This window comes from Callospermophilus lateralis, chromosome 4 (assembly GCF_048772815.1).
Source record: "Callospermophilus lateralis isolate mCalLat2 chromosome 4, mCalLat2.hap1, whole genome shotgun sequence".
In the NCBI taxonomy this organism is placed as follows: Eukaryota; Metazoa; Chordata; class Mammalia; order Rodentia; family Sciuridae; genus Callospermophilus; species Callospermophilus lateralis.
In genome coordinates, this window is record NC_135308.1 from 2,333,968 (window position 1) to 2,360,568 (window position 26,601).

General features: G+C 49.6%; 1 protein-coding gene across 1 annotated transcript in view; it reads right to left on the bottom strand.

Annotated features, from left to right (window-relative positions):
- Positions 1-26,601, bottom strand: part of Csmd1 (CUB and Sushi multiple domains 1) — a 1,328,246-nt gene that overhangs the window by 109,254 nt on the left and 1,192,391 nt on the right. Inside the window, exons 41-46 of the mRNA XM_077109222.1 lie at positions 24,833-25,042; positions 13,885-14,073; positions 8,912-9,089; positions 6,999-7,144; positions 6,388-6,468; positions 5,254-5,367 (exon numbers count right to left, since the gene is read on the bottom strand). Coding sequence (XP_076965337.1) covers positions 5,254-5,367; positions 6,388-6,468; positions 6,999-7,144; positions 8,912-9,089; positions 13,885-14,073; positions 24,833-25,042 — 918 coding nt within the window. The remainder of the gene's footprint in view (positions 1-5,253; positions 5,368-6,387; positions 6,469-6,998; positions 7,145-8,911; positions 9,090-13,884; positions 14,074-24,832; positions 25,043-26,601) is intronic.

Here is a 26,601-nt window from a genome sequence, read left to right on the forward strand (position 1 = left end):
ATTTTTGCCACACACACACATGTCAGATAGAGCCCTAATCTCCAGGATATATAAAGAACTCAAAAACTTTAACACCAAAAAAAAAAAAACCCAAAACAAACAAACAAACAAAAAAACCACCACCACCAACAAAAAACCCAATCAATAAATGAGCTAAGGAGCTGAACAGACACTTCTCAGAAGAAGATTCACATTTGATCAACAAATATATGAAAAAGTGTTCAACATCTCTTGTAATTAGAGAAATGCAAATCAAAACTACTCTAAGATTTCATCTCACTCCAGTCAGGATGGTAGCTATTAAGAATACAAACAAACAAAAAAAAAGTGTTGGTGAGGATGTGGGGAAAAGGCACACTCATACACTGCTGGTGGGACTGCAAACTGGTGCAGCCAATATGGAAAGCAGCATGGAGATTCCTTGGAAAATTGGGAAAGGAACCACCATTTGACCCAGCTATCCCTCTCCTCAGTCTATACCCAAAGGACTTAAAAACAGCATATTATAGTGATGCAGCTATATCAATGTTTATATCAGCACACTTTACAATAGCTTAACAGTGGAAGCAATCTAGATGCCCTTGAACAGATGAGTGGATAAAGAAACTGTGGTGTATATACACAATGGAATATTACTCAGCATTAAAAGAGAATAAAATTATGGCATTTGCAGGTAAATGGACGGACTTGGAGAATATCAAGCTAAGAGAAGTAAGCCAATCCCCAAAAATTAAAGGCCGAATATTCTCTCTGATGCTGATCCATGGGGGCAGGCGGGAATGGGAAAAATGGAGGAACTTTGGGCAAAGGGGAGGGAAGGGCAAGGAGAGGGCAGGGGGGCAGGAAAGATGGTGGAATGAGATGGACATCATTACTCTAGGCACCTCTATAACTGCTACATCATGTACAATCAGAGAAATGAAAAGTGGTGCTGCAATTTTGTACAAGGAATCAAAATGCATTCTGCTGTCATATATACCTAATTAGAATAAATACATTTTAAGATTTTTTAAAAAGTTGAAATTCTATTTCCTCCTACAAGAGTGGTAAAGGTGCACCTGTGAACACAGGGTGTCTGCCCTCCCAGGTGCTGCTTCTCTAGGAGAGGCCCAGGGAGTGGGAGCGGTGTCTGAGAACCCGCGCAGGCCAACCTGGGTCTGGAGGCGCACAGCCTTCCTGGAGTCTGCAGCCAGAGCCAGAGCTTCCCTGGCAGAGCGGACAGAACATCATAGGGACAGAAGGTGAGTCCACTGCACGCCTGCCGGCCTCCTCCCAGGTGAAGGTGCTGGGGCCCGTGGCCTCCTGCTATGGCCCTGGAGAGACGCCTCGCCAGTCACCGCACCCTGTGTGTCTCCTCCCGGCAGCTACAGTTACTAGGGGGCCCTGGCCTCCAGACCCTCGGGACCCAGGAAACTCTCCAGGGAGTTGCCCAAATCCCCCATGAGAGGGGCGAGCACACCAGGGCTTGCAAGCAGGGCAGGGGCTCCGACTCCCACGCAGCTCTGAGCCCAGCCATCTTCCCTCCATTCCTAAGAGGTTGCTTTTGTCTTTTTAGAGAAGATGAAATGAAAAACCCACCAAGCCCTTTACATCATGTTTTCACGACACTTGACCCCATTTCTTCAGCGTGTGTCTGGGTCCAGAGACGCCTGGGCGTATGTCTGCAGCCAGCCCAGTGGCTGCCTCCTGTCTGTTCCTGGGGCCCCTGCGGCTTCTCCTCCCCATAGGAGCTGTTGCCAGGAGCAGCACCGTCCAAGGGGGAGCTTCCAGAGGCACTTCCTCCTGCAGCATGGCCGCTCATTTCTCCAGCAGCAGTGGCACGCTTCAAGGCACACTGTGTCCCCACAGGGCCCTGTGGGACACATCCCACCCCAGGAAAGCAGCTTGCCTCTGAGACCTGTGTCTGGGCTTGGAGACACCAGCCCCCACACACGATTCCTCCAGATTGTTTTTAAAAAATCAGCTCTGGGACTTAAACACATGAGGCGTGTTCTTTAATGCATCCGTCCCACGGCCTCCAGCAAAGTCACACAGGATTAGGATTAGTGATTTGGGATTAGGAGCGCACATTAGGATTTCTAGTAATTAAGATTTCTTTTTTCTTTTTTGTACTAGGGATTGTGCCCAGTGTCTCATGCATGCTAGGAAAACCCTGCGCCTACAAGCTATATCTCCAGCCCCCACTTCTTTTTTTAAAAAAAATTTTCCAGACTGGCCTCAAACTTGCAGTCGTCCTGCCTCTGCCTCCACAGTAGCTGGGATTACGGACATGCGGCACCTGCCCAGCAAGACGCACGAGGGATTGTGGAGCTGAGAGGACTCTTCAGTAAGTGGGAAGAGCTGCTGCCCGGGACCTTGAGGAGCAGGCGGGGGCCACCCACAGCCAGGACACAGCACTGGCCAGCTCTTATGTGGCCTCCCTCAGTGCTCTCCAGAAGAGTGGGCATTACCAGGTGGCCACTGCTTCTCTCCAGTGTTCATTGAATGTGCAAGTTTCTGATTTTCTTTAAATGCCTGTTTGGAGTCTCTGTAGATGTCCAGGGTGACGTGGATGAAGCTGCACAATATATATCCTCTGTCTTGGAAAGAAAACTCAAAGGCAGATCACTGTTGCCTTGCTGATGTGAACACCGATCTTTTCCAAGAAAGTGGCTCTGGTGTGCTTCACCAGTGTGACCCCTGACTTCTGGATAGGGGACAGAGGCCCAGTTTCAGCGACTTCTCCAAGGAAGCTGCTCTGCTGGTGTGGCATTGCTGAACCTGCTGGCTCCATGCGATACGACCAGGACCTTTTCAACTAGGGCCCTGGTCAGGTCTCACCCTAAGAGCAAACTGCAAGGATCCAGGCCCACCCCCAGAGGCCAGCTGCCCTAGTCTCCCAAACTTTCTGATTCTCTTCCCTTCCGGCATACTTCTCCTCATTGTTTAGAGTAGGTATCCAAGATGGTCACATTTATCTGCCTGTGATATTATCTTCCAAAGAACACACTACAACCTTCCCCGTGTCTCCCCCAAATTGTTCCTGGCTTTCAAAGCTCCACTTCTAAAACTGAGTCCGGACATAGAGGAAGTGGGACTAAGAGTGAATGCATGGTCTCCCTGAGAATTTACTTTGGGATTGACCTCACTTGAGCTCAATCAAGTCAGTCAAATAATAGGAAGTACTTAAAGAAAAAGTGTAATTAGGTGCTTAAGAGATTAAGGATTGGGTGAAAGACATCTGAGCTCCTATTTCCTGTTTCTAAATAATGAGGGGTTGAATGAAGAACAACTAAGATGCCTTCAGTTCCATCAAAGAGTTTGCTCCTGAGTTCCAAGAGCAGAGTCCTGGGCTGTCCTGAGCCTGTGCTGCTACTGTGGGCAGGGTGTGGGGTGTGCAGCCTGCAGCCCGTGGAACGCAGGAGAGCCCGGTCATGTGGAGAGCCATCTGGGTTGCCTTGGTCTGCTCCACTTGAGCACAGACTAGGTTACTCTGCACAGTGCAGTAAAGGAGGTAGGTGCCTTGTTGGGATGGGCATGTTAGTATGCGAATTTGCCTTTCTTCACATGTCCTTGCTTGAAGTCGACCCTTTTGAGAAACTTGAGCCTGCATTTGGCGGGGTGAAAATGTACCTTAAAAACGTGAAGACTTGCCTCTGTTCATTTATGTAAAATGACCAAGGAATGATATTGGCCCAACCATAGTCAGACTGCATGCAAGTACAAAGTGCAGCCACAAAACCCACCGTTGTGCACAACTGCAAAAATATGGAAAAAGACAAATAAATAAATAAAAGAACATGCCCTTGTGATTATTTTTCTGTTAAAAAATTCTGCGAAATGGTAAAAGCTGCACAATATATTTCCTCCATTTTGGAAAGAAAATTCAAAAGCAGATCATTGTTGCCTTGCTGATGTGAACACTGATCTTTTCCAAGAAAGTGGCTCTGGTGTGCTTCACCAGTGTGACCCCTGACTTCTGGATAGGGGACAGGAGGCCCGGTTTCAGCGACTTCTCCAAGGAAGCTGCTCTGCTGGTGTGGCATTGCTGCAGACGCAACCTCAAAGCCGATTTCTAAATAACATAGGCATTGTGAGTGCGAAGCAGTGATTGAGTCCAGTTAGAATGCCACTGTTTCAGATGGTGGAAATTCTCCCCTCTCAAGGTGACTGGGATGCTGCCATCTGATGTAGTGAGGACACACAGTCATCAGATGTCGGGGGGGACCTGCTCCAGCTGTGAGTGCTCACAAAGTCGCCTCCAAACCCACACTTGACCCTGCAGAACCACCTGCCTCATGCAGGGTCGCAGTTCAACAGCACACAGCACTCACAGCGACACTCATTTCTCCTTCCTTTCCTAAGTAAGGCGATGAACCATCATCTTCCCTCTGCATGATGGATGGGGACTAGCGACTTGCCCCAATCACTGGACCTGGACTGGGGTCTTCTCTTTCCAAATTTAAAGTCCATTCAGTGGCTGCACCCTCCCCTGGGACTATCATATTCCGACTCTTGGAAAGGGGGAGTCTGCTGTTCAGTGGCCCAGCATTTGCATTGGGGCATCTTTTAAAATTTAAATTGGCAGCTTTTGAAGGTGAACGGATGGCACTGCTGATTTTATTTGGGCCACTGAAGATTATTTATAGTTGTCAAGCTTTTTCTTCCAAAGGAATTTGAAAGTGGTGCCCTTCGAAGCTGTATTAAATTGATCTAATAGTATTCTAGTCAGTGGATCTGTGGATGCAAGTCTCAAATCTACTTCTGTTATTATGGACCATCTAAGTTCTTGCATGTGTTCTATTTATTTAAAGGGTAGGTGTAAAACATGAAATGTCTACCTTTCATTTATTTATACATTTTATACCCCAAATATTAAATACCAGCTAATCATATCCATGCTGACGTGTTGACAAGGAATTTCCATGATACACAAATTCTGCCTTGAAATGCACAAAAACATAAAGTAGATGAGCAGATGGAAAGGAGGCATAGAAAGCTGGGATTCAGGAAATGCTGCAGACGTCCGCGGGGTCTCCATAGGGTTCAGGTGTCTGTTTTAAAACCATTTCAAGGTTTCCCTGGGTTTGAGTGTTTTCATGAGCTGTGGGGAGACACAAGCTTCTCTGCGGGGCGCGGACTGTTTTCCAGGGCCAGCTAAAGAGAAAGGGCTCTGATGCTCCCACTGGAGCTGTTTCCCCCGGCTCTCAGCACAGGGACCACGCCCACCAGGCAGGGGAGACCAGTGCTCTGCGCCGGGCGGCTCGGGCTTACCTTCGCAGGTTGGGAGGGAGCCTTCGAACTGCAGTTGGGAGCCGAGCTTGCAGGTTAGTGTGTCACTGCCCAACAAGGTGTAGCCAGGGTGGCACTGGTACCGCACGAAACCTCCTGAAAGAGTCGAGACAACACGACAGAACTGTGCTTCCAGGGCACTCAGAAAGGGTGCGGCAACATGCACAGCAGCCCACTGAGCTGCCCAGCCACAGAGGAGCCACCCAGAGCCATGGTCTGCTTCACGCTCTATCCCGAAGGTCCCGTTCTTGGCTCTTGGTTCATAAAATGCCACCTTAAACTCAGCCTGTGCTGCCCCAGAAATGATGCGGGTGTCTTCTTCCTTCACGGACACGTCTGTTTGTCCCCTTCCCCAACCTCTATCCAAATCGTGTGAGGGTGCCTAGGTTGGGGCAGGGCAGCAGGGAGGGGTGATGGGGGCTCTGCACCCCTACAGGGCTGCTCTGTGACCTTGGCCTAAGGAGCCAAGGTTCCCACCAACCGAGCTGTGAAGGGTGAAGTAGAGCTCGCTAGACACACAGCGTGCCCAGGCCTGCGACGTGGCGTGCAGACGGGTTGAGACGCTTCTAATTGGGACTATAAAACCCTGGGTCACATGACTACATGGCAAACGTGTGCTGTGGCTTCTTCCTTCACATGACCACGTGACCACTGCATGAAGTGGACGCTGATGGAAGTGACAAAGCCAGACTCAGAATGTCACCATCAACGTGCCCTGGCAGTTACACCCCGGCCCGAGGAAAGGGCGACTGTGCAGTCACCGTTCTTTAAGCTACAAATGATCAGGTCTTCTTTCCTGAAGGGGGTGGGCATCTCCCTCATGAGACACCGAGACCTGCCCAAGTCTGTCTCTGAACGTTGTGAGAAGCAAACCAAGTGGTAAATGCCTTAGGTGAGGAAAGGCTCCAGATGACAAGAGTGAAAGTCAAATGGCAAAGGGAGTGACGATTTTGGTATTGGAGAAAGGCGGCATTTTGTCTTGATCTCTGCACAGGCCCCAGCATGCTAGAGGATACCTTTATTCCTAACCAGTTCGCCCATCTGTACAGGGACTGCAGGCAGAGGTGGGGGGGTGAAAGGCCAGGTATCTGGGTGCTATAATGAAGGACATGTTACCTATTTCAAAGTCCTCGTCCTCAGTGAGCATGTCTGCCTGCGGGACTGCCGGTGGGGGTGGGCACTTCTTCAGCTGAAACGCTGAGGGTCCAAGAAAACAGAATAACAAAAAAGTTACATTCACTGAATAAGCAAAAACATTACAACACTTTTCCTCCCAAAGCTGTCATGTGCACACCGCAGCACCACAGGTATACATTGTCGCCTACTAATTCCCATCCCCCAGGGGCCTGTGATCCCTGCACCCCAGTGACAGATGAGGTCCAGGGACACCAAGGTTACCGCCAGCAGGGCCACAGGGTGACTGCTTCCCTGCACCTGCTTGAGCTCCGCACAGAGCGGCGGCTTCTTCATCTTGGAATGAGTCCAAGCGTGTTGTGACACAGCACCACACGAAGGAGTGACCGCCACAACATGGCAACAGGAGAAGCAATCACAAAGACGTCCCCCAAACACGAAGGGCCCCAGGAAACTCCCGCCCCAACGCAGGGCCATACCACGGAGTGTCAATGGCAGCCCTGAGGCGCTGGAGCTGGCGCAGAGTGGGGTCAGTCCCAGGGGGACAGCTCCCGAACGCTCTGTGCTCCTCAGAGGCAGGGAAGGGCACTGACCGTGGAAATTGAGGACAAAGAAGCCTCCGTTTGAGAAGTCGCTGTGGAACTTGAGCAGGACTTGGCTGGCGGAGCTGTGAGCGGTTTCCAGGGCTGTGTTCCCGCTGAAGACGCCCAGCTGCGGGGCATTCTGGTCAGGACCGTCCCTAGGAACACAGACAGAGCCTTTGGAACAAGGGCGCCCTGGGCTGAAGAGCAGGCTGTCCTGGCCCTGCGGGAGCAGACAGTGCCCCTCCTCGGTGGGCTGGCACCTGCAAGGCCACTCTCCAGCTTCCTATCCAAGTCCCTCGCCCAGAGTCTAAGTGCACTGCAGTCTGATCAGGAGGGAGATCCACGGAGACTTTTACAACAGAATCAACGCATTTTGTAAAACAGTAAAACATGACCACCCTCTGGAGACTGGGTTTAGTGTCTGATATCCACAGTCGACTCCGCAGTGCCTCTCGAGGTGATGTCAGCCCGGGCGTGGGCACTGGACATCCTCAGTGTCCAGACCTTCCCGCCTTCCCATAGCGTCCTCTACGTGGAGCTGCACTGCGACATCTCCTGTTCGCCCCAGGATCTGCTCCTCGTTCTCAGGGCCATGGGGTCGCCCTTCTCACCCCCTCAGGACTGACCCAGACGCCAGCCTCACTCTCCCCACCCTCTGCATCTATGCACCCCAAAATAAGACCAGCTATTTGCAGTCAAAACTGGGCCTCCAATCCCCCCTGCTTGGGCACCCTGAGGCCATCTTAGTGCCCCTAGAATAAAGCCTACATCTGCATCATGAGTCAGCGAGGCCCTGGCACCTGCCCTGCTGTAGCCACCTCTTGCCTTCCCTGTGGGCTCTAAGGAGAGGTCAGCCACGTTGCATGCAGAGGTTGGCCACGTTGCGCACACGTGTACACACGCACACACTACTGCACACACACGCACACACATGCACACACGCACACACACGCACACACACGCACACACTACTGCAGTTCCTTTAGTCTCTGTGCAGTTCATTCCAGCCACACACCCCTCCCCTGGGGGGCCTCTCCCTCCCACCATGGTATCGCAGGGCCACAGGCGACCCCAGTCCCTCGCACTCTCACCCCAGAACTGCAGGGTCGGGGAGCCTTCCCAGGCCTGAGTCCTGCACAGACAGAGCCAGCCTCACCCACCCACTCAGGGTCACCCCACAGCCCCGGGAAAGCCAGCTCCACAGCAGTATCAGGGCTGGGAGGGCCAAGTAGCCACTGGTCCCTGAGTAACCGTGTCCTCAATATTTCTAGAAGCATCCAACCATGGCAAAGGATCCCACACCTTTTCTTTTAGGAAAAAAAATAACATTTAAAATTGTAAAACAGAAGCCAGGTGTGGTGGTGCACTCCTGTAATCCCAGCGGCTCCAGAGGCTGAGGAAGGAGGATCGTGAGTTCAAAGCCAGCCTCAACAACTTAGTGAGGCACGAAGCAACTCCTGAGAGTCTATCTCTAAATAAAATACAAAAAAAGGGCTGAGGAAGTGGCTCAGAGCTAAGTGCCCTGTGTTCAATCCCCATACCAAAAGAAAGAAACAAACACAAAACATAAAATAGAAGAATCTTACTGGGGAATGAAAGTGACCAGATTTTCTGTGTACATGTATGAATATGTAACAGTGAATCCCACTAATAAGAACAATTTTAATGCACCAATAAAAATATTTTAAAAATGTTTCAAATATTCTCATATATTGAAAACAATCCTGGACATCTCCACCATGTAGCAAGACCAAAAGGTCTACCTTGAAATCAACCCTCTCCACCTCTGGACTTTGCTGGTGAGCCTCTTTTCTACACCCATCTACCTGCTCACTGGGAACCCTAGTCTGCTCCACAGGAGGCGTGAAGGACGGGTGGAAGGGTCCTGGGTGGCCACAGGCTTTGCCGGGCTGTGCACCTACCAGACAGCGATGTAGTCGTTCACAGCCTCCGTCTGCAGCAAGGTGAAGTTGATGTATACCCCGTGCCCCGGAGGGACCGCGATCAGCCAGACGCAGTCCTTCAGAATCGGGTACTCGTCCGGAAAGCCAGGGGAGTAGATGGTGCCGTTCTCGGACGTCACGTTATACCCGCAAGGAGCTGAAGGAGGAGATCCACAGTGAGCCTGGTGCCAGAGGGTTCAGGGGGCAGGCCCCGTTTCAGAGCTCTCAGCCAAAGCTCCCCGGTGACAGGTGACTGAGGTGCTGCTCAGGGTTGCCAAAGCGGATCCCAAAACTGGGAACCTGCGGAAGAGTCACACTTCTAACCCGAGTTCTCTCAGCCTCACTAGATCCAGTCTCCAGACCTTCCAATTGCCTTCTGGACGGTCACTCCCACGTGAGGACGCATGCCCATCACCTGGGACTGAGCTGATGACCCCTGTGGTCCGATGTCAAGGGCCATGTGGAAATGACACGGGAACACATATCTGGGTGTTTCTGGGTTAGGTCATGGCCCTAAAGCCTGTGTAAGCCGTCCACAGGGAGGCATCCGAGCCTGCTGCCATGGAGCAAAGATGCTACCAATTCTCTGCAGAGGTATACCTCAAGACGCAAGGCAAAATTATGCCAGTGGTTCTTTCCTGAAGTAGTTCCATGTCTACTAATGTCAAGTTATGTGAAGAATCCCAGTGCACAGTCTATTTTTATTTTACTGAATAAATTGACATTTATTGTTGCCATGGCAATTATTTCACTTACAGAAAAGTGATATGGCCAGGTATTAGCAGAACAATTTGAAATGTAGTCGTTAGTTCAAATGGAGGATTGCACATCAAAGTCGTAGACAAGTAGACTTGAAAATAAAACCAAAAGCAGCCACCGCGGACTGAGGGCCCACTATAGGATCTTCCAGGACCATCAAAGACTGGCCAGGAGAGACATTCACTAGATGCAGCCAAGAGGGCCAGAGCCCACAAGAAGACAGACAAGAAGAAAAGTGTAGTCACGGCTCAAAGTAAGGACTGAGGAGGCAGCACGGGCCACGTGTGACCACACCGATCAACGCCCAGGGGCGTCCGTGGGGCGTGCACCCATGTCAAACGGACCACAGCTGGCCAAGACTCCCGCCCTCATGGGGAAGGGCTGGGGAGAGCACTTGAGAAGCCTGAGACCTAAGTAGGGATTGGATTCAGACACCCCAATTTATAACCTAGCAAAGCGGAGAACACTCAGAGCCCCGTTTCTGCACCTCTGGTAGGCCAGGGCGCGGTGCGCTCTTGCTCACAAGTTGACTCCGGTAATGAGGACCACCTGCACAGAGATGACCCTTCCCATGAGCACCACAGTGTCCACTCTAAGGCACTAGAGATGACCTGAGTGTCCTGGCAGATGACCCTTGACCTCTAGCATGCTGTCACTCAAAAGCTCTTCCTCAGCGACCGAGGCCCCTACCCTTGTTCTGCTTCATACACGAAGCCCAGATAACCAGGCTCCCTTTCACTCAGGCGCTAATTGAGTCTACTGTGTCCCAAGAAGTGTTTTGGGCTAGGACACAGCTGTGAGCAAGGGAGCCTGGCTCCTGCCGGGGTGGACCCTCTGGGATGGTGACAGAGGCCACCGAACGTGCTCTGAAGAGTATGGAACTAAGCTGGTACAGTGCCTCAGGGAGGAGCAGACACTCCTGTCCTGAGAGTGGCCTTCCTGTCAGCGCAGGTGAGACTTTCTCAGGGCGAAGTCCTGTCCCCTTCCTGTGTGCAAAAGAGGATTGCCAAACCCCAGTGAAGTCCCTCCCCATGACACATGGTTCCCAGAAGTCGATGCCCTTCTGAGTGGCGCAGGGGCACCTGTGGGTTCCTCCGTGACCTCCCACTGGACTGCACAGAAGTGGGTGTGGGAGGGGCATCCCTGCCTTCCCCACACGGGGGCTCAGGTGCAGAGGGCAGTGGGACCGGGAGGTGCTCCGTGGGCACCTGGGCCTTCTCTCCTTAAACATTAGCAGTGCGTCCCAACCAGGATCAGAACGATTCACACTGTGAAACCAGTAAAGTCCACTGAGAGAATTGCAGATACTTAGAGTTTTCTCTAGAATTGTACTAAGATTGCTGCTTGAACTTAAAAGTGTGAGAAAGAGAAAAAAAAATCTTCCAGTATTAAACCCCAATAAATCCATTTAGTGTGATACTCCTGGCTTATGAACTCTTGGATATTTATGTCCAAGCGCTGAGTGCTCAGTCTCACCTAGGGAGCACCAGGTGTGGCTCAGTCTCACCTAGGGAGCACCAGGTATGGCTCAGTCTCACCTGGGGAGCACCAGGATGTGGCTCAGTCTCACCTGAGGAGTACCAGGGTGTGGCTATGTCTCACCTGGGGAGCACCAGGGTGTGGCTCAGTCTCACCTGGGGAGCACAAGGTGTGGCTCAGTCTCACCTGGGGAGCACCAGGTGTGGCTCAGTCTCATCTAGGGAGCACCAGGTATGGCTCAGTCTCACCTGGGGAGCACCAGGATGTGGCTCAGTCTCACCTGAGGAGTACCAGGGTGTGGCTATGTCTCACCTGGGGAGCACCAGGGTGTGGCTCAGTCTCACCTGGGGAGTACCAGGGGTGGCTCAGTCTCACCTGGGGAGCACCAGGATGTGGCTCTGTCTCTCCTGGGGAGCACCAGGTATGGCTCTGTCTCACCTGGGGAGCACCAGGTGTGGCTCAGTCTCACCTGGGGAGCACCAGGTGTGGCTGGCCTCATGATTCCCTTTCCTTAGGCTGGTTTCTTAGGGACGGCTTTCAGGTAAGGGATGGTGCACTCTGCCACAGGAGGCTGCTATGGTTTGGAGATGTCCCGAGATGCTCATGCTAGGCTGCATAGCTAGGTTCAGAGATGAAATAATTAGATTATGAGAGCTGTGGCCTCAACAGTGGATTAATCCATTTGATGAGTTAGTGGATTAATAATGTGAATGGATGACTAGGTGGTAACTGCAGGCAGGTGAGGGGTGACTGTAGGAAATAGGTCACTGGGAGTATGGCTTTGGGAAGTATATCTGTCCCCAGCCCCTCTAGCTCTCTCTCTCCTTCTGGTTGTCACTGCCTGAGCACCTTTCCTGCACCATGTTCTTCTACGCTGAAGTTCTGCCTCACCTTGGGATGATCAGAGAGTGAACCTCTCACACCGTGACCCCAAAATAAACTCCCTGCTTTAAGTTGCTCTTCTTAGGTATTTTGGTCCTAGCAATGAAAGCTGATCAATAGAAAGTCCTCTTTTGGCAAGCAGAGTTTAAAAACAGTATTTATGAATAAAAATAAGAAAAAATAAAGAGAGAATTACATTCTTTGTAGTCATTTTTATCCTAAACTATAAGGAGAGGTTAATTTCTATATTTACCAGTCGATTTGGCAAAATCTACTTCTAAAAAGAATGTACATAACTTTTTATGTTGCTTGGAAGGCTAAATGACTTGTGCCAATTATGCAATTAAATTGTACTCTGCTTAGGAAATCTATTAAACTCAAAGAGTACATATTAGCTACCCTAATAATGAGGTTCTACACAACTTCCCGCTCTACACACAGTTGAATATTTTACAGTGAGACATGTCATGAGAGTGTGACAGGGATTAAATTCACTTAAAATATCTTAAAACTATACCTACATAATTTTTCAGTGGTAAAGAATTAATTAGGCCAATAAAATATTTGAAATTTTTCAACTACATTTCTAAGTATAGACAAATATATAATTATCAGATTACATAATAAATTAACAAGCAATAGCCTTTTAAAGCATGTTTTGACAATTGTAACACTTTTGTTGAAATGAAATTTCTGTGTAATTATGCTATTGAAAAAATATATATATTATAGCTACATTATGTTTTGAATTTCTCATTGCTTTGGGCCGTATTTTTTCTTTTGTTTTAATAGACATCCTTGTTTTAGATCATAGCTTTTCAGGTAATTTTACAAAATAGGGTCTTTTATGGCTTAACATGAAAATACTCTCAGCATATTAATTCAGATTGATTTAACATTTCCTTGGGCAGATGGATGCCTTAAGGTTCAGAACTCTTGACTATTAAAGGTCAGAGCTGGCCAGCTCCAAGGAAGCAGCCAGAGTCACTCCAAGCACCTGTTCCTTTCTGAAGTGCTTTGAGTCTGACAGCACTGGACCCTGAAGGGCCTTCTCAGCACAACTGCCCTGTGCCGCTGTGTTTATGAGGCTAGAACACTGGGTTTCCAGGAGACTTTCCGTTACACACCCTTCCTCCTAAATGCTGTACCTCCTCAATTCATTTCACCTGGGTACTGAAAACACGGCCAAGTGATAAAAATCGGAGGCTATAGGGAATGTGTGGGAAGGACCCGGCAGAGGAGGGGCGTCCAGTGAGCCCGGGGCATGCTCCACACCTGTAGGGTCCTGACAGCATCTCCCTGGAGTCCCAAGGCCAGGCACTGGGGGCTCCTGCTCCGAGCCTGCTCATATCTTCAGGGTTCCCTGTGTCCACAAAGCACTATTTGCCCATCAGGGCCCACTGCAAAATGGACTTGGTGTCACGAGACACAAATGTGGTGTGCGATGACGAGAAGACAGACCTCAGATCGAGTCCACAGACACCCTTCTCCCCTCTGATCTCACACTCGGAGGGACCATTGTGCTCAGAGCTGTGCTCCCTCTCATCTTCTGCACCTCCTCCACCCGCTCCTCGGCCTGGGGCTGCAGTATAATGGTTTATTCACTTGTCATCCTTATAGTTCCCTTGAGACGGGGGCCTATTTGGGTTTTTAACATTTTAATATTTCGTGATATGTTCCTAAACTACCTAGTGGCGTGAGCGTCACACAGGAGATTCTCCATAAATATTTGCTGAATAAATGGGTGAATCGCTGTACATGTTCATTTAATATTTGCTGCACTGCTATAACCATGAGAAGTTAGACTGCCCCGAGAAGATCCACGGACCCACCGTCACATCGTGGGAAGGGGTGGTTCCAGTTTCTGTTGATGCCGTGCTGACAGGTGAGGACGGGGTGGCCCAGCAGGACGTACCCTGGGTAGCACTCAAACGATATGGACTGCCCCACACTGTAATCCGAGTTGGTCATGTACCCGTTCTGGAAAGGCGGTGGGTCCGGGCAGTTCTGCAATTCATAGGCTGAAAGGCAAACAGAGGGCAAGAGGTGAGTCAGGCTTTCCGAGGACAGTGTGGCTGCACACAGCTTCTGAGGTGGACTTTCCCGACACAAGCTCCAAGAAATGTCTTTCCAAGGAGTCAGTTGCCAACCTGAATAAATTAAAGAATAATTATCAGCAGTAGTGGAGTTATAACCACACACATTTAATGAGTACTTACTGTGTGCTTTAGAGGAAATATAGCATATACCAAAAAATAAAATTGGCAATATTTACCTTGGAAAGAAAGTACAATTTAATTTGAAAAGTAACAGAAATGATGATAAAAATTGCCTATAAAGAATACTGAGTTAGCATGGGCCCAGAGCTTTTCCTTTTTCTTTTTCTTTGTAATTTAACAGAGAAATAGGTAAGAGTGGTTTACCTTGTGATCATAGCCCTCAGTGGCTCTGAGCCTTTTTTTTTTTTTCAGGATAATATATGGCTTTATTTTCTATATGAGAAAAAGCAGACAATTTAACAATAGAAATCACATATATATCTAGTTTCCCAGATGAACTCTATATTTCTAGTGAATGAAATCCATATTTTAAACTTAGACTCTCCTATTTCATTGAATGTGGCTCCCTGAACTTGCTACTCGTGGAAGGAAGAGGTTCAGCTGTGAGTGAGCAGTTGCCTTTGTGGGGAAGCAGCAGAAGGCAGGAGTAGAGCTCTACGGGAAAGACAGCCTTGCAGCAAGATCTCTTAGCTCTCCTTACACAAATTTTAGATAAATCATTTAACATTTCTTTTATTATTTGTTCTAGTTAGTTATACATGACATCAGAATGCATTTCGGGTCATTGTAGGCAAATGGAACACGACTTTCCATTTCTCTGGTTTGCAGGATGCAGAGTCCCACCATTTGTGCCATCGTATGTATCTCCAGGGTAATGAAGTCCTTCTCATTCCACCATCTTTTCTACCCCCAGGCCCCTCCCCACCTCTCCCTCCCCTTCGCCCACTCCAAAGTTCTCTGAGGCTTTTTTTTAAAGGACCTGGTTTACTTTTCCTCTTCTCCCTCTCCTCCTCCCTAACCTGAGTGCAGGGAACAAGATTACCCTGAGTTATCTGTGCTCCACAGGAAGGGGCTGTCTCACAGAGGACCTAGAAGTGACCAGGGAATCCCAGCACACCATCAGGGTGACGTGGGACCCCCTTCTTTAAGGAAGCCTTTGAGTAGCTCTTTAACAGCTGGGTTTTCCCCGATGGTCAGACTCACAGCCTCAGGGCAGGAGTCCCTGTGTTTCTCCTTTGCTAGTAAAGCAATAAACCTTCTCTTTCCTTTTTCTGAAAACCACGTACTCATTATTAAATTGGCACAAATTAGCACAGGGGCAATGTACTTCCCATACGACAACTATAATCTAAGTGCTTTCAACCAGAAACATGAACTGTAGTCGTATCGTTTTCGTTTTGCCTAACTTTACTTATTACCCAAAAAATAGGGAAATCCATTCCATTTTCTTTACTTTTTCTAAAAAAAAAAAAAAAAAAAAAAAAAGTAAAAATAAGACTGAGGAATCACGAAGGTGGCAGTTACTCTGGGCACAATTTTACGATTCGGAGTTCACCATGCTTTGTCATTAACTTGGTGCTCCTTAGGATAGGGGCCAGGGACCAGACCATACCTGCTGTTTGCAGCCCATGCTGCTAAGTTCTGCCCATTAGTAAGAGTTAGCTAGTGCGTGGAGTGGGTGCAACTCCTGAGGTGTCCCTGTGGCTAAAGAGCCCTGCAGGCTGGAGCTCAGCCACACAGAACTGGGGTGGGGACTCGCTCCTCACAGTGACAGGCTGAGGAGGAAGCTGTTGGGAGCCAAGCCACCACCCTCAGGCCAGCTACCCAGGACCCCCGGGACCCAGTGAAACAGAAAGGACTGGTGACCCCATAGGACTGACGGCAAACAGAGCAGTGACCAAAGATGCCGTGACCCCAGAGAGCTGGCCCTAGGGAATTGTCTGGAAGAAAACTTCAACCCTGCAGGTGGACAGTTTAGCCATCGGCACCTGGAAGAGGAGGGTTACTCTGAAATCTGTGAACGCACACTGAGAGATCATTCTCTCTGCAGCGCCTGCCAGGGGCTTTCTGGATTTTGGACTTTCTGCTTTAACTGCCTGAAGTGGAGGGGGAGGGACAGGAGTGAGGGGGACAAAGGAAGCAGGCAGCTTGCAGGGCCGGAGGAGCTGGTGGAGGTCCACACAGAGTCTTAGACCACAACGCAACCAGAGGGCGCAGAGCAGGAACTGGCTGAGTTCACAGTCGAGACGGGATAACCCCAAAAGACAAGGTGGACCACCATGGCCAGATGTCTGCTGGAACAGTCAGGGTGTGCAGGACGGGGGCTCTTGCCAGTCAGCAGAGCGGGGCTTCCTCGACACCTGCTGAATGTGGAGTCCTAGAGAGACGTGAAGTTTCACCACCATTCCTACATTTTCTGCATTTTGTGAACTTCTAAAAGGGCATGTTTTCTCGTTAAAATAACCATATACAATGATGCTAGGTCATCTGGATGACTCACTGATGGCCACATGACCAGGGACCCTCTACAAAAGCAGAGTGAACAATGCTGCAGGAAAACTGGGTTTAAGGCTTAGCCTAGGAAGTAATGCCATTTACAGGGATCGCTGCTCTGAGAACCTTCAGAGAAGAAAAGCTGAATGTTTAAACATGTTAATTGCAGACTTATTTACACTAGAGTAATCCAAATGTCTCCGCAAATTATGATGTATGGACTCAGGTGCCACACAGTCACTCTGCTCAGTCTTGCGTGCACACACACACACAAACACACACACACAGCCCCAAGTTGCCATGTGCAGCTCCAGGCTTTTGACTTGGCAATGATGTGGAAGTTCCGCCAAACTCTGGCTCTCATTCCATCTTCTCCTGGGCTAGTGATGTGCAGCAGGATCCTCTCCTGATGCTGGTGGCAGAGGTGAGCCTGGCCCCAGGGCCTCTGGTCATGACCCTCCAGGGGGCTTGTGCTGGACCCTGGTGCCGCACAGACAAGGGGCACTGAGTGCATTTCCAGCTCATGATGGGCCTCAGGCCATGAGCATGTCAGAATCCAGGAGCCCCTGTGTCCACACACGCACAGGGATGCGAGTTCTCTAGACGCCCAGTGTCCTGAGATCCGTGGCTGACAGCAGCTCAAAATGGGTGGATCCCACCTGTAGCCGGCAGGCCCACCTTTCATCGCCCCTCGGTTTTAATGGTTATCATACGCGCAGTGTCACCACGTCGGGCCCCAGCTGACGAGCAGCTGGAACGCACACAGGAGTCAGTAGGCATGGCCCACTGACCACGAAGCAGGGGCAGCTGTTGATGCTGAGCGACTTGCTAACCCAGAGCTTTCTTTGGCTGAGTGGCCCTGAGAATCAGTATGGAGACCAAAGACAAATTGGCAACCAGAGAATGAATGTGCTTACCCATACATGCACACGTGGGGTTTGTCATCTTGAAATACCATTTATAAGAAGGGTCTAACTGCCAAGCGGGTGTTCCAGTGCTGCTTTTGGCAGAGCTGGATTGCACACAGGACTACTGAGTCGGCTGCCCAGCGCCTTCCGTAAGGGTCTCCTGCAGAGGTGATGACTAGAGGCCGGCCCTCAGTACGGTTAGTGGAGCTCTCACATGGTACTTGAAAGACCAGACACTCAGAGGATCTGCTAGTGAGCGTGTGCGGGACGCCAGAGCAGAAGGCCAAGTGCAGGCCTGTCTCGCTCGCCCTGACGCATGCACCCAGCCCCCCATATCTCTGTTCCCCTGCTGCGCTGCTCCCCGGCCACCCTGACCCAGCGCACCGCAGAAGGCCACAGGAGGCTGTTCCTGCAGCAGGGCCACATGTCCTAGAGAGAGGCCCAGTGCGTATGGCTGAGATGGCTCTGCAGACCTGTGCACTTAGATGGCGTGGACAGTCCAGGCTGGGCTCTGACCTTCAGCGATGTTCCTGCCTGGGACAGGGGCTGGCCTACCAGCACCAGCTGCTTGCTTCGCATTTCAGGTTCCCGGGCGTCTCCTGCATTCCAACAGCTCCATGGAGCTTCCTCTTTGAGACCCAGTATCTTTCTTTTTCCATAGCCCCAAACTCATTTCTCAAAATTGCATTAAGTATAATATGATCTTCAGTGGAAAACTTCACTCATGACCTAGCGGTGCCGTGGAGGTGCCCCACGGACATCAGTGACCATACACAGTGAACCGGGCGCTGGTGATGGGCATTGCTGGTATGCGTCCACAGCAGGCAGCGGGGTTCGGCACAGACATCTGCAGAACACAGTTCTAGGCAAATGAATATGCGCAGTCCCCTATCTCCTTGTGCAGTTTGTGGGGTGATTAACTTCACTGCAGAGAAGTTCGTGTCGGGGTATGTGAACCCGGAGCAGAAGGCCCAGGCCTCACACCATCCATGTCGACAACCAGGTTGAGGTGGAGCATGCAGGCTGCATCCGGCTTCTTGCCCATGAGGCTCTGCGTCACAGCTGTAGGCTGCTCTCCTAGTTACTCAGGAGTGCTGCTTCTTTTCTTGATGGCATCTGCCTCACGACTGGCTGCCCGTAGGATATCTCACAGGTACAGTATCCCCACTCCCGCCATTCTCAATGGCTACGATGGCATGCACTAAGGGAGAGCTGCGAGCTTGTAATCAGAACAAAGTCCCCAGCTGCCGCTCTACATAAAGGTGGTTTAGTTGCTGCTCCTGAAGGGAAAATTGGTGTCCACTCAACAGCCCACTTCCCACAAACCTGATTCACACAGAACCCACAGCTTTGGGACTGCAGTGATGAATGTCAGATTTACCATAACCTATTGTCTTCTAAAAATGACGTATGTCTGGCACATATCTAGCAATAGCAGGATGAAAAGAGTAGACCTCTGGAAAACAAAGATTTTTATTTTAACTTTCTATGGCTAAAGTATTTAAAATCACCTTTAAGACTTTCAGCTCTGGACAGTTCCGTCCCCAGGGTGTAAGTGCTTTATGTAATGCAGGGGACAAAAACAGACACAGAGACTCAATATGTCCAAAGATAGAACCACCAAACCCAAAGGAAATGAGACCAAAACTGTTAGTGCACCAAACCTTCACAAGTATTATCAAATCTAAGTTCCAATCAGCCATGCTAGAGCCATGAAACAAAATGGCACTGTAAACAAAATGGAATTGTATCTTCCAAAAGGAATCCTTCATGTGGATCTGGGAAAATAACTTGGGATTTGCACCCATGAGTCTCGGCCATATTCACATCAGGGGTTTGACTCTCGAGTGTTGCGGTGACAGTGAGCCCTGCCATCATCCTTCACTACCTGCTGCTCTTTGGACCGCCGTCCATTCAGCTGGGAAGCACTTCTGTGGTAATCTGTTTCGCAGCTCTTGAGTTGGGAAGGGGGCACGTGAACTTCACAAACTTAACAAAGTTCCTTACAAGTCATTTAACTTCAAGACAGCTGCGTCAAAAATGTTTTTGACCTTTACATGGTCATAAATAAATGACAAGGCTGAAGAATATGGTGCACGGCCCAGACATCATTGAGAATGACAAGAATCATCTGTGAATGGCACGCAGCAGCTGCCTGATCCATGCATCATACTGTGGGTTGTTAATTAGAACCAGAGCCGATGAATCTTAAGTGGAAGCTGGAAATGTCTATGTGACCTACAAATCAGAGCTGTCACTTTCCCAGGCTATACATTTTATAAAATAACAGATACTACTAAGCGACCTAATTACTCTCTGTTAGATATAATAGCCTACCAGAAATTGGAACACCCCAAATTTATGTTCTTGTTTTTTATTTAATTGATTTTATATCTCTCATTTATAACTCTCATTTGTAACAAAGATGTTTTTAAGTGATTTTGTACTCGGAGCACTCAGAGTTGCGTATCAATCAGAAAGTGCTTATCTTCCATGGGGACTCACAGATCCACGTGTCCAAAGGCCACAGGACACCCAGGAGCTCAGCAGACAGGTAGCTGACTCTGGAGAGGGCCTGAGCTGACCCCAGGGGGCCCCACTGCAGGTGCAGGCTAGAAACTTCCGGATGCTCATGAAGCAAGAGGGAAGGGAGGGAGATGGCCCTATGGCACCTCACGTATGGCCTAGGGCTAAACCTAGGCGATTTCTAAAACAGGAACCCACGGCAGTGGACCTTTGATCTAGGCAATTTCTACACGTATATTTTTGGTGGAGTTTGTTTGCGAACTACTATTTTAACTCTTTTCAAGTTAATATGATCAGTAGCTTTTGTAATTATGTTTACATAGCTACCTGGATAACATCAAGAGAAAACCAACAAAATTCTTCACATTCCTTTTAACTATGGAGTTTAGAAATTATTTGAGATAAGCAAGTTTGAAAACTACATGGCAAATCGTACTAGAAAGGGAATGCATATTTGAATTTTTGTGGTATTGAAAAGGGAAGAAAAGAGGAATGTTGAATACAGAATTAAAAATATTCAGAATGGAAATGACTTCTCAAAATCGTTTACTGTCAATTAAAATAGACCAATTAGGTGGTAGTTAATAGTTTGAAATATATAATTGTTATACTTTTCTTATTGGCTCAGATTTTAAGATGTTAATTAAAATGAGATTTACCTGTAAGAATCTAGTTTAATATGATGATCAGGAATACAATGCTATTAATAAAAATGTAATTAATTAATTAATTACTTTATTTAGTTTTGGGTACCAGGGATTGAACCCAGGGGTACTTAACCATGGGCCACATCCCCAGTCCTTTTTTTTTTTAAATTTTGAAACTGGGCCTTACCAAGTTTCTTAGGGTCTCGCTGATCTGCTGAGTCTGGCTTTGAACTCACTATCCTCCTGCCTCAGCTCCCAAACCATTGGGATGACAGGTGTGCACCACCTTGGCCAGAGAAATGCTTCACTTTGACAGAACCGACTTCAGTAGGAACTGAGGAGGCGTGGGGAGAAGTGAGAGCAACACCGGGACCCCTCACTTCCCACCTGTGTTACCACAGTCAGTCCTTGTCCCCAGAGCCAATCCAGTAAGGAGGACACGATTTTAAGAAAAAGGGAGAAAAGCTTAATTGCTTTGCCAGTAAAAGAGAAGCATAGGGAACTCCGGTCCCAGAGGCTGCGATTCTGCCCATGAGCAGGAACAGGGGTTTTAAAGAAGTGATTCACCTACCCAAAGTTCCTGCATGAAGTCGCGGATGGTGGGACTCTGTGCTGTGAACAACCAGAGACAGGAAAACTGCTGTGTTGTGTCCTATGAATTGAAATGCTTTCTGGTCTCATGTATAACAAATTAAGTAAATAAATAAATTTTAAAAAAAGAAGTGACCCAAAGCCTCTTCCAGGTGCTCTCTGTTGGAGTTGCAGTTCTCTTGGGAATTTGGGAGATGGTCATTTCTGAGATCTTCTGATGCCATCCCCCAGTCTGAATCACTGAACGTGTACATCACGTAAGGGGCCTGGAGACCTTCTCTAGGAAATGTTTACAATGTCTAAAGTTGATTTTAAATTGAAGCCAGAAATCTGAACTGTTATGAGTCCTTCAGCTGAATTCTCTCAGAGTGAGATTATTCAGAGTAAACCTTGGAGGGTAGGAGTGTGGGGTGAGTATGGCAGCCCTCCCACTCATCCTGCACTGGGCCCCCTCTTCTGGAGCAGAGCCTGCTGGGGGGCTGGGGAGATGTGTCTGGGCTGCAAAACCAGAAGCGACTCACTTCCAGCTTTCCTGTCAGTGAGCGTGGTCAGCGAGCAAGCTCCTAAAACACAGGCCTGTGAATGGAACTGGGAGGCTCAGCCTGTCCCCAAGTCTTGCCTGACTGTGGCCCTGACGCTGGAGGTGCAACAGCCACCTCACGGTGATGGGGGCAGTCCCCTGTGCAGGTTTCACAGAGCACACATGAAAGCCTGCACAGCCTGGGGACAGAGGACGGGCTTCCGATGGACTTGATCAAGACCTTTTGGAAAATCTCTCTTTGAGATGAAAATCCTCATCAAAGCCTCTCACCAGCTTCACCACCCAGGACTTTCTCAGGGGCTAGAAGAACCCTTTGGAATGTGTCCCCTATGCAAATAGGGCCCTGTCCCTCTGTGGGAGCTGGCTCCTGCAGCCCTGGAGATGGGAGGAAGTGCACTTCTCTGGGAGATGCTGGAGAGCAAACATGGCATCTGGTGGTCCACCCTGCTGGCTGGTGCAGCCTGAGAGGACCAGAGACACCTGAGGCAAAGGCACAACCTTGAGCCCAGAGGAGAACTGGCCCAAGGTCCCTGACGGAAGCCACGGGAGCCCTGGGTGCTGGAAGAGCCTGCTGCTCACGGCCAGAGGAGCTGCTGGGTTGCAGACGAGCACCCCCAGTGTCAGGTCTGCTCCACCCCATCACCTGCCAGGCAGGGACCAGTGCCAAGATCCTGGGCCATCAAGAGAGGCCCAGGAAACGAGGTCCTAGGAGACCCTTCACACAGACGCCATCCAAACCAAGATGCTTCTTGCCAGGGGCAGGCGCGGTCACAGGGGGTCCCATAGCAAGGGGCTGCTCCCTTTCAAGATGGAAATTTTTAGATTAATGTTTCTGAAGACTTGTTTTAAAATACAAAATGCTGCCTGAAGGGGCAATGATTTAAGCCCCAAGACATTTACATATCAATGCCATATGAGAGGACTTTAAATTTCTACTTTCAAATTTTTAAAAATATTTCCATTGGTATTCACTCAGCCCTCCCCTGCCCCTTTGCCTCAACTTCATGGGGAGGAGATTCCTGATAAGAGTTTTAGGTGCTTTGGAAATGAGGAGGGCTGCACCCAGGGCCCATTCCACACTAGAAGTGACCACAAGATCCCTTTAAAACCAATTCAACCAGGCAGTTGCAGCAGAAGAAAATGAGATTTGATGTCTCCACCAAACTGTGAAAACATGTCAACTAAGTCAAGCAGGTCCCACGCCACAAGGCAGGGCAGCCGCGCTTCCCGGGCAGGGCCTGGACCTCAGCTTGAGGAGAGTGCACCAGAGCCAGAGCGGCCGTCCATGCTGCTGTCCATGCTGCTGTCGGTAGGCAGGGCGTGGCGTCTGCAGCTCCTGGACCTGGCCCTGGACTTGCCGGAGTCTTCTCTGCTTGTGTGTGAGGGTGGCTGAGTCTCACTAGGACAGTGTGTGTGGACCTACACGTGGACTTTAGGTGGGCATAGGTATGTCTGACGGGTGGACAACAAGCCCAGGGCGCAGCCAGGAGAAAGGCTGCTGCCACAGCACCTCACCACCTCTTCCTGATCAAGTGCACTTGTGGGGTGTGTGTGTGTGTGTGTGTGTGAGAGAGAGAGAGAGAGAGAGAGAGAGAGAGGGAGAGGGAGAGAGGGAGAGAGAGAGGGAGGGAGGGAGGGAGAGAGAGAGCAGTCTGCATATACTTGGAGCACTGTTGGGAAGGATCTGGAGAGGCATGCTGTAATGTGGCAGGAGAGGCCACGCCCAGGGCCTCTGAAGGCTGGTGACACATGCAGGCCCAGGTCACCTGCAGCCGGAGCAGGAGCACTGGTCCTTCCCAGAGGAGGAAGAGCGAGACGGGTGCCCGTGCAGGTGGACCACAGCCACTTTGTGAGGGGAAGTTGCTTTTTCTCACATATGTGGCTGTGTGCATGTGTGTGCATGAACATGTGCGTTCAAGTACATGCATGTACGTGTGCACACGTATGTGCATGTGTACATGTGTGTGTGCATACATGGGCAGGTTTGCATGTGCATGAGTGTGGGTGTGTGCACGGGTGCCATGTATGTGTGTGTGTTTGACATGTGAGTGTGTGCATATGTGTGTACACATGGGTGTGTGCAAATGCCTTTCAAGTAAGAAGTGACTCATCTGCCAAGGAGGGTGACAAAGCAAGCTGGGAGCAGTGACCGACTGTGGGGTCTGCTGAAGCCGGCAGGTCCCAGAGGGAGCCTCCGTTCCCTCCCAGGAGACCAGCCTATGCCACAGTGTGGGGAGAATGAGGTCTACACTTGAACATGGAACGCAGCCCCCTTCCGTAATTAGATATTGAAGCTGTTCTGAGGTCGGCGTGTAAAGTCGAGGAAGGCTAAGCCACATGGAGAAGGAAGATAGGCTGCGTTTGACATTTCCAGTTTCATTTGATTTAACAACCGCCAAGGAAAGGCCAGATAAATTACTTCACATGAAATGAAAATGCTGAACTTTTTCACGTGTCCAAATGCTTTGATAACATGGGAGATTCCACGATAGGATGGTGAACGGAGGGCAGAGTCCAGGCTCTGTTTCCGTTCTCCTGCGTGATCTCACCCTGACCCGACAGTGCCTGTGGCCACCTCAGCATCACATGTTGGCATGTGTAGGGGACACTGCCAGCTCCAGTGCCACTGTGGCCTGACCCACATGCCAGGACTCCAGGTCCCACAGGGACACGAGTGGAGAGAGGCTCTGTGGCTGGGAAGGCAGGAGAGGCACCAGGGTGGGAGGGGTATGGGGGGGAGGGGGTGTGGGAAGGGGTGGGGGAGGGGGTGTGGGAAGGGGTGGGGGAGGGGGTGTGGGGGGAGGGGGTGTGGGAGCCCTGCTGGAGCTGCTCTTCCGGCTCTTCCTGGGTGCTGTGTGTCCTCAGCCCGATGACAAACATGGCTCTGCCACCCATTAGAACCCAACATGAAGGCTGACCTGGCTGTGCCAGTCTCAACCAGTCAGGGAGACTTACATTAAAATTCAATTTAAATATAAAAGCATATTCACACATGTATATTTTGGGTTCCTTACCTTGGTAAGTGAGTTTAAATCCTTGCCGGTTTTGTGAATGGTCACTATAAAAGCGGATGAGGGTCTCGTGCGTTGTGCTCAGCAATGCCAAGGGCAGATCTGTGCCACTGAACTGCCCAATCATTGGGCTGGTGTGGTAAGGTCCATTTTGAATTTCCAGGTAGTCATGGTTAGCTTCAGTAGAGAAATTCAGAAATTGGATGTGTGCACCTGTGCCAAAACAGGCAAATTATTGACAGTCAGTTTACAAATGCATAAAATTCATGCTTATCAACAGCGACTGCAATTGTGCTTCTCTATGACACAGTAACTCACTGGAGGGGAACATGCACTTGGTTCACCTCTCCCACCTGTGCCTGTGTGATCCTTGTCCTGGGTCAATTAATGTCCATGGGTCAACCACTGTGGACTACGAATGTGGCCGGCATGTTGCACAGAGGCACACAGGTACATTCCTGAGGACAGTGATTAGCACACATGCTCACGGCATGACTCTTCCAGTTGCTATCATAGTTATTACAGCCTTAAACTCCAGGTGGAATCATACATAAATTATACATAAAGCTCTGTCAAGGGAGAAGCCAACATCCGTTGAAAGAAATATGCAACAAACTTTAAAAGTTCCTTTTAAGCTAACTGATGATCACACCTTTGTACAAGAGATTTATTATCTCAACAGGTGGTTATTTTCAGTTGCATTATGCAAACAAAGCAAATTAGTAATATTTAAATATTTATAAGAAACCCAGTCTGATAAACTCTACTGTAACTCAAAATTCAATAACATCCCGGCCTACATACCCAAAGATTGTCCAGATAAGCAACATCTCTGGTATCATGTTGATCTGGGCATGAAATAAACTATGGCTAAAGTCTGGAAGAAAGTCGAAATCAAGAAAGAAACTTGCTATGGTGCTGAGACATTTGGAAACTTACTACAGTGTCCGAAACATTTCAATTTGTTTAAAAAGTACATTAGCACTTCAAAGACAGTGGTCATTGCACACATCCATGTGATCCAGTTATGAAGGTGGGCAGTAAAATCTCAGCTGAGGCCAGTACCGCTCACACGGGAAGGTTTACTGGGAATAGCTTCTCTCCTTTTTTCCCTACTGCTGTGCTGGGGATCAGGGACAGGGCCTCTCCCGTGCTGGGCAGCACCTGCCCTGGGCTGAGCCCAGCCCCTCCTGTTTTCCATCAAACCTATCATGGTCCCTAGAATGGCTGAGTCAGAGCTCACAGGGCCTGTCCTGCCAAGTGCAGATGCAAAGAGGGATCTCAGGGAGACATGGCTTCCCTGTGTCCAGGGAACCAGGGTCACCACACCACGGATGGGTGGGGTTTAGAAGAGAAGGTCAAGGAAGAGTGCATGGGAACCCAGCAGCATGGAGTGAAACTGGGAGTCGCACAGGAGAAGACCCTCCTTCACAGGAAGGTGTTCTGAGGAGGAGCAAAAGAACAAAAACGGCCCCTCTCAGACCCGAGACCCAGCTGGCCAGCTCCTCTCCGGGACCCTGCAGGTGACCATGGCTATTCCAGCACTCTTCCAGGGGGACGACGAGGGCTCAGGACGTTAGGATGGTCACTGTAATACGGGGAGACCAGAGTGAGGTCCAGGTGCTCCGGCTGACGACACCCTCACTTCTGTGGTCAGCATGAAACAGGCTGGACCAGAGCTCATGTTCTTGAAGTTAAAACCACCCACTGCTCTGGAGAAAACTGGCCTGTATTCAGCTTAGCTAGGAGAGGAAGGACAGAAAGCAGAACAG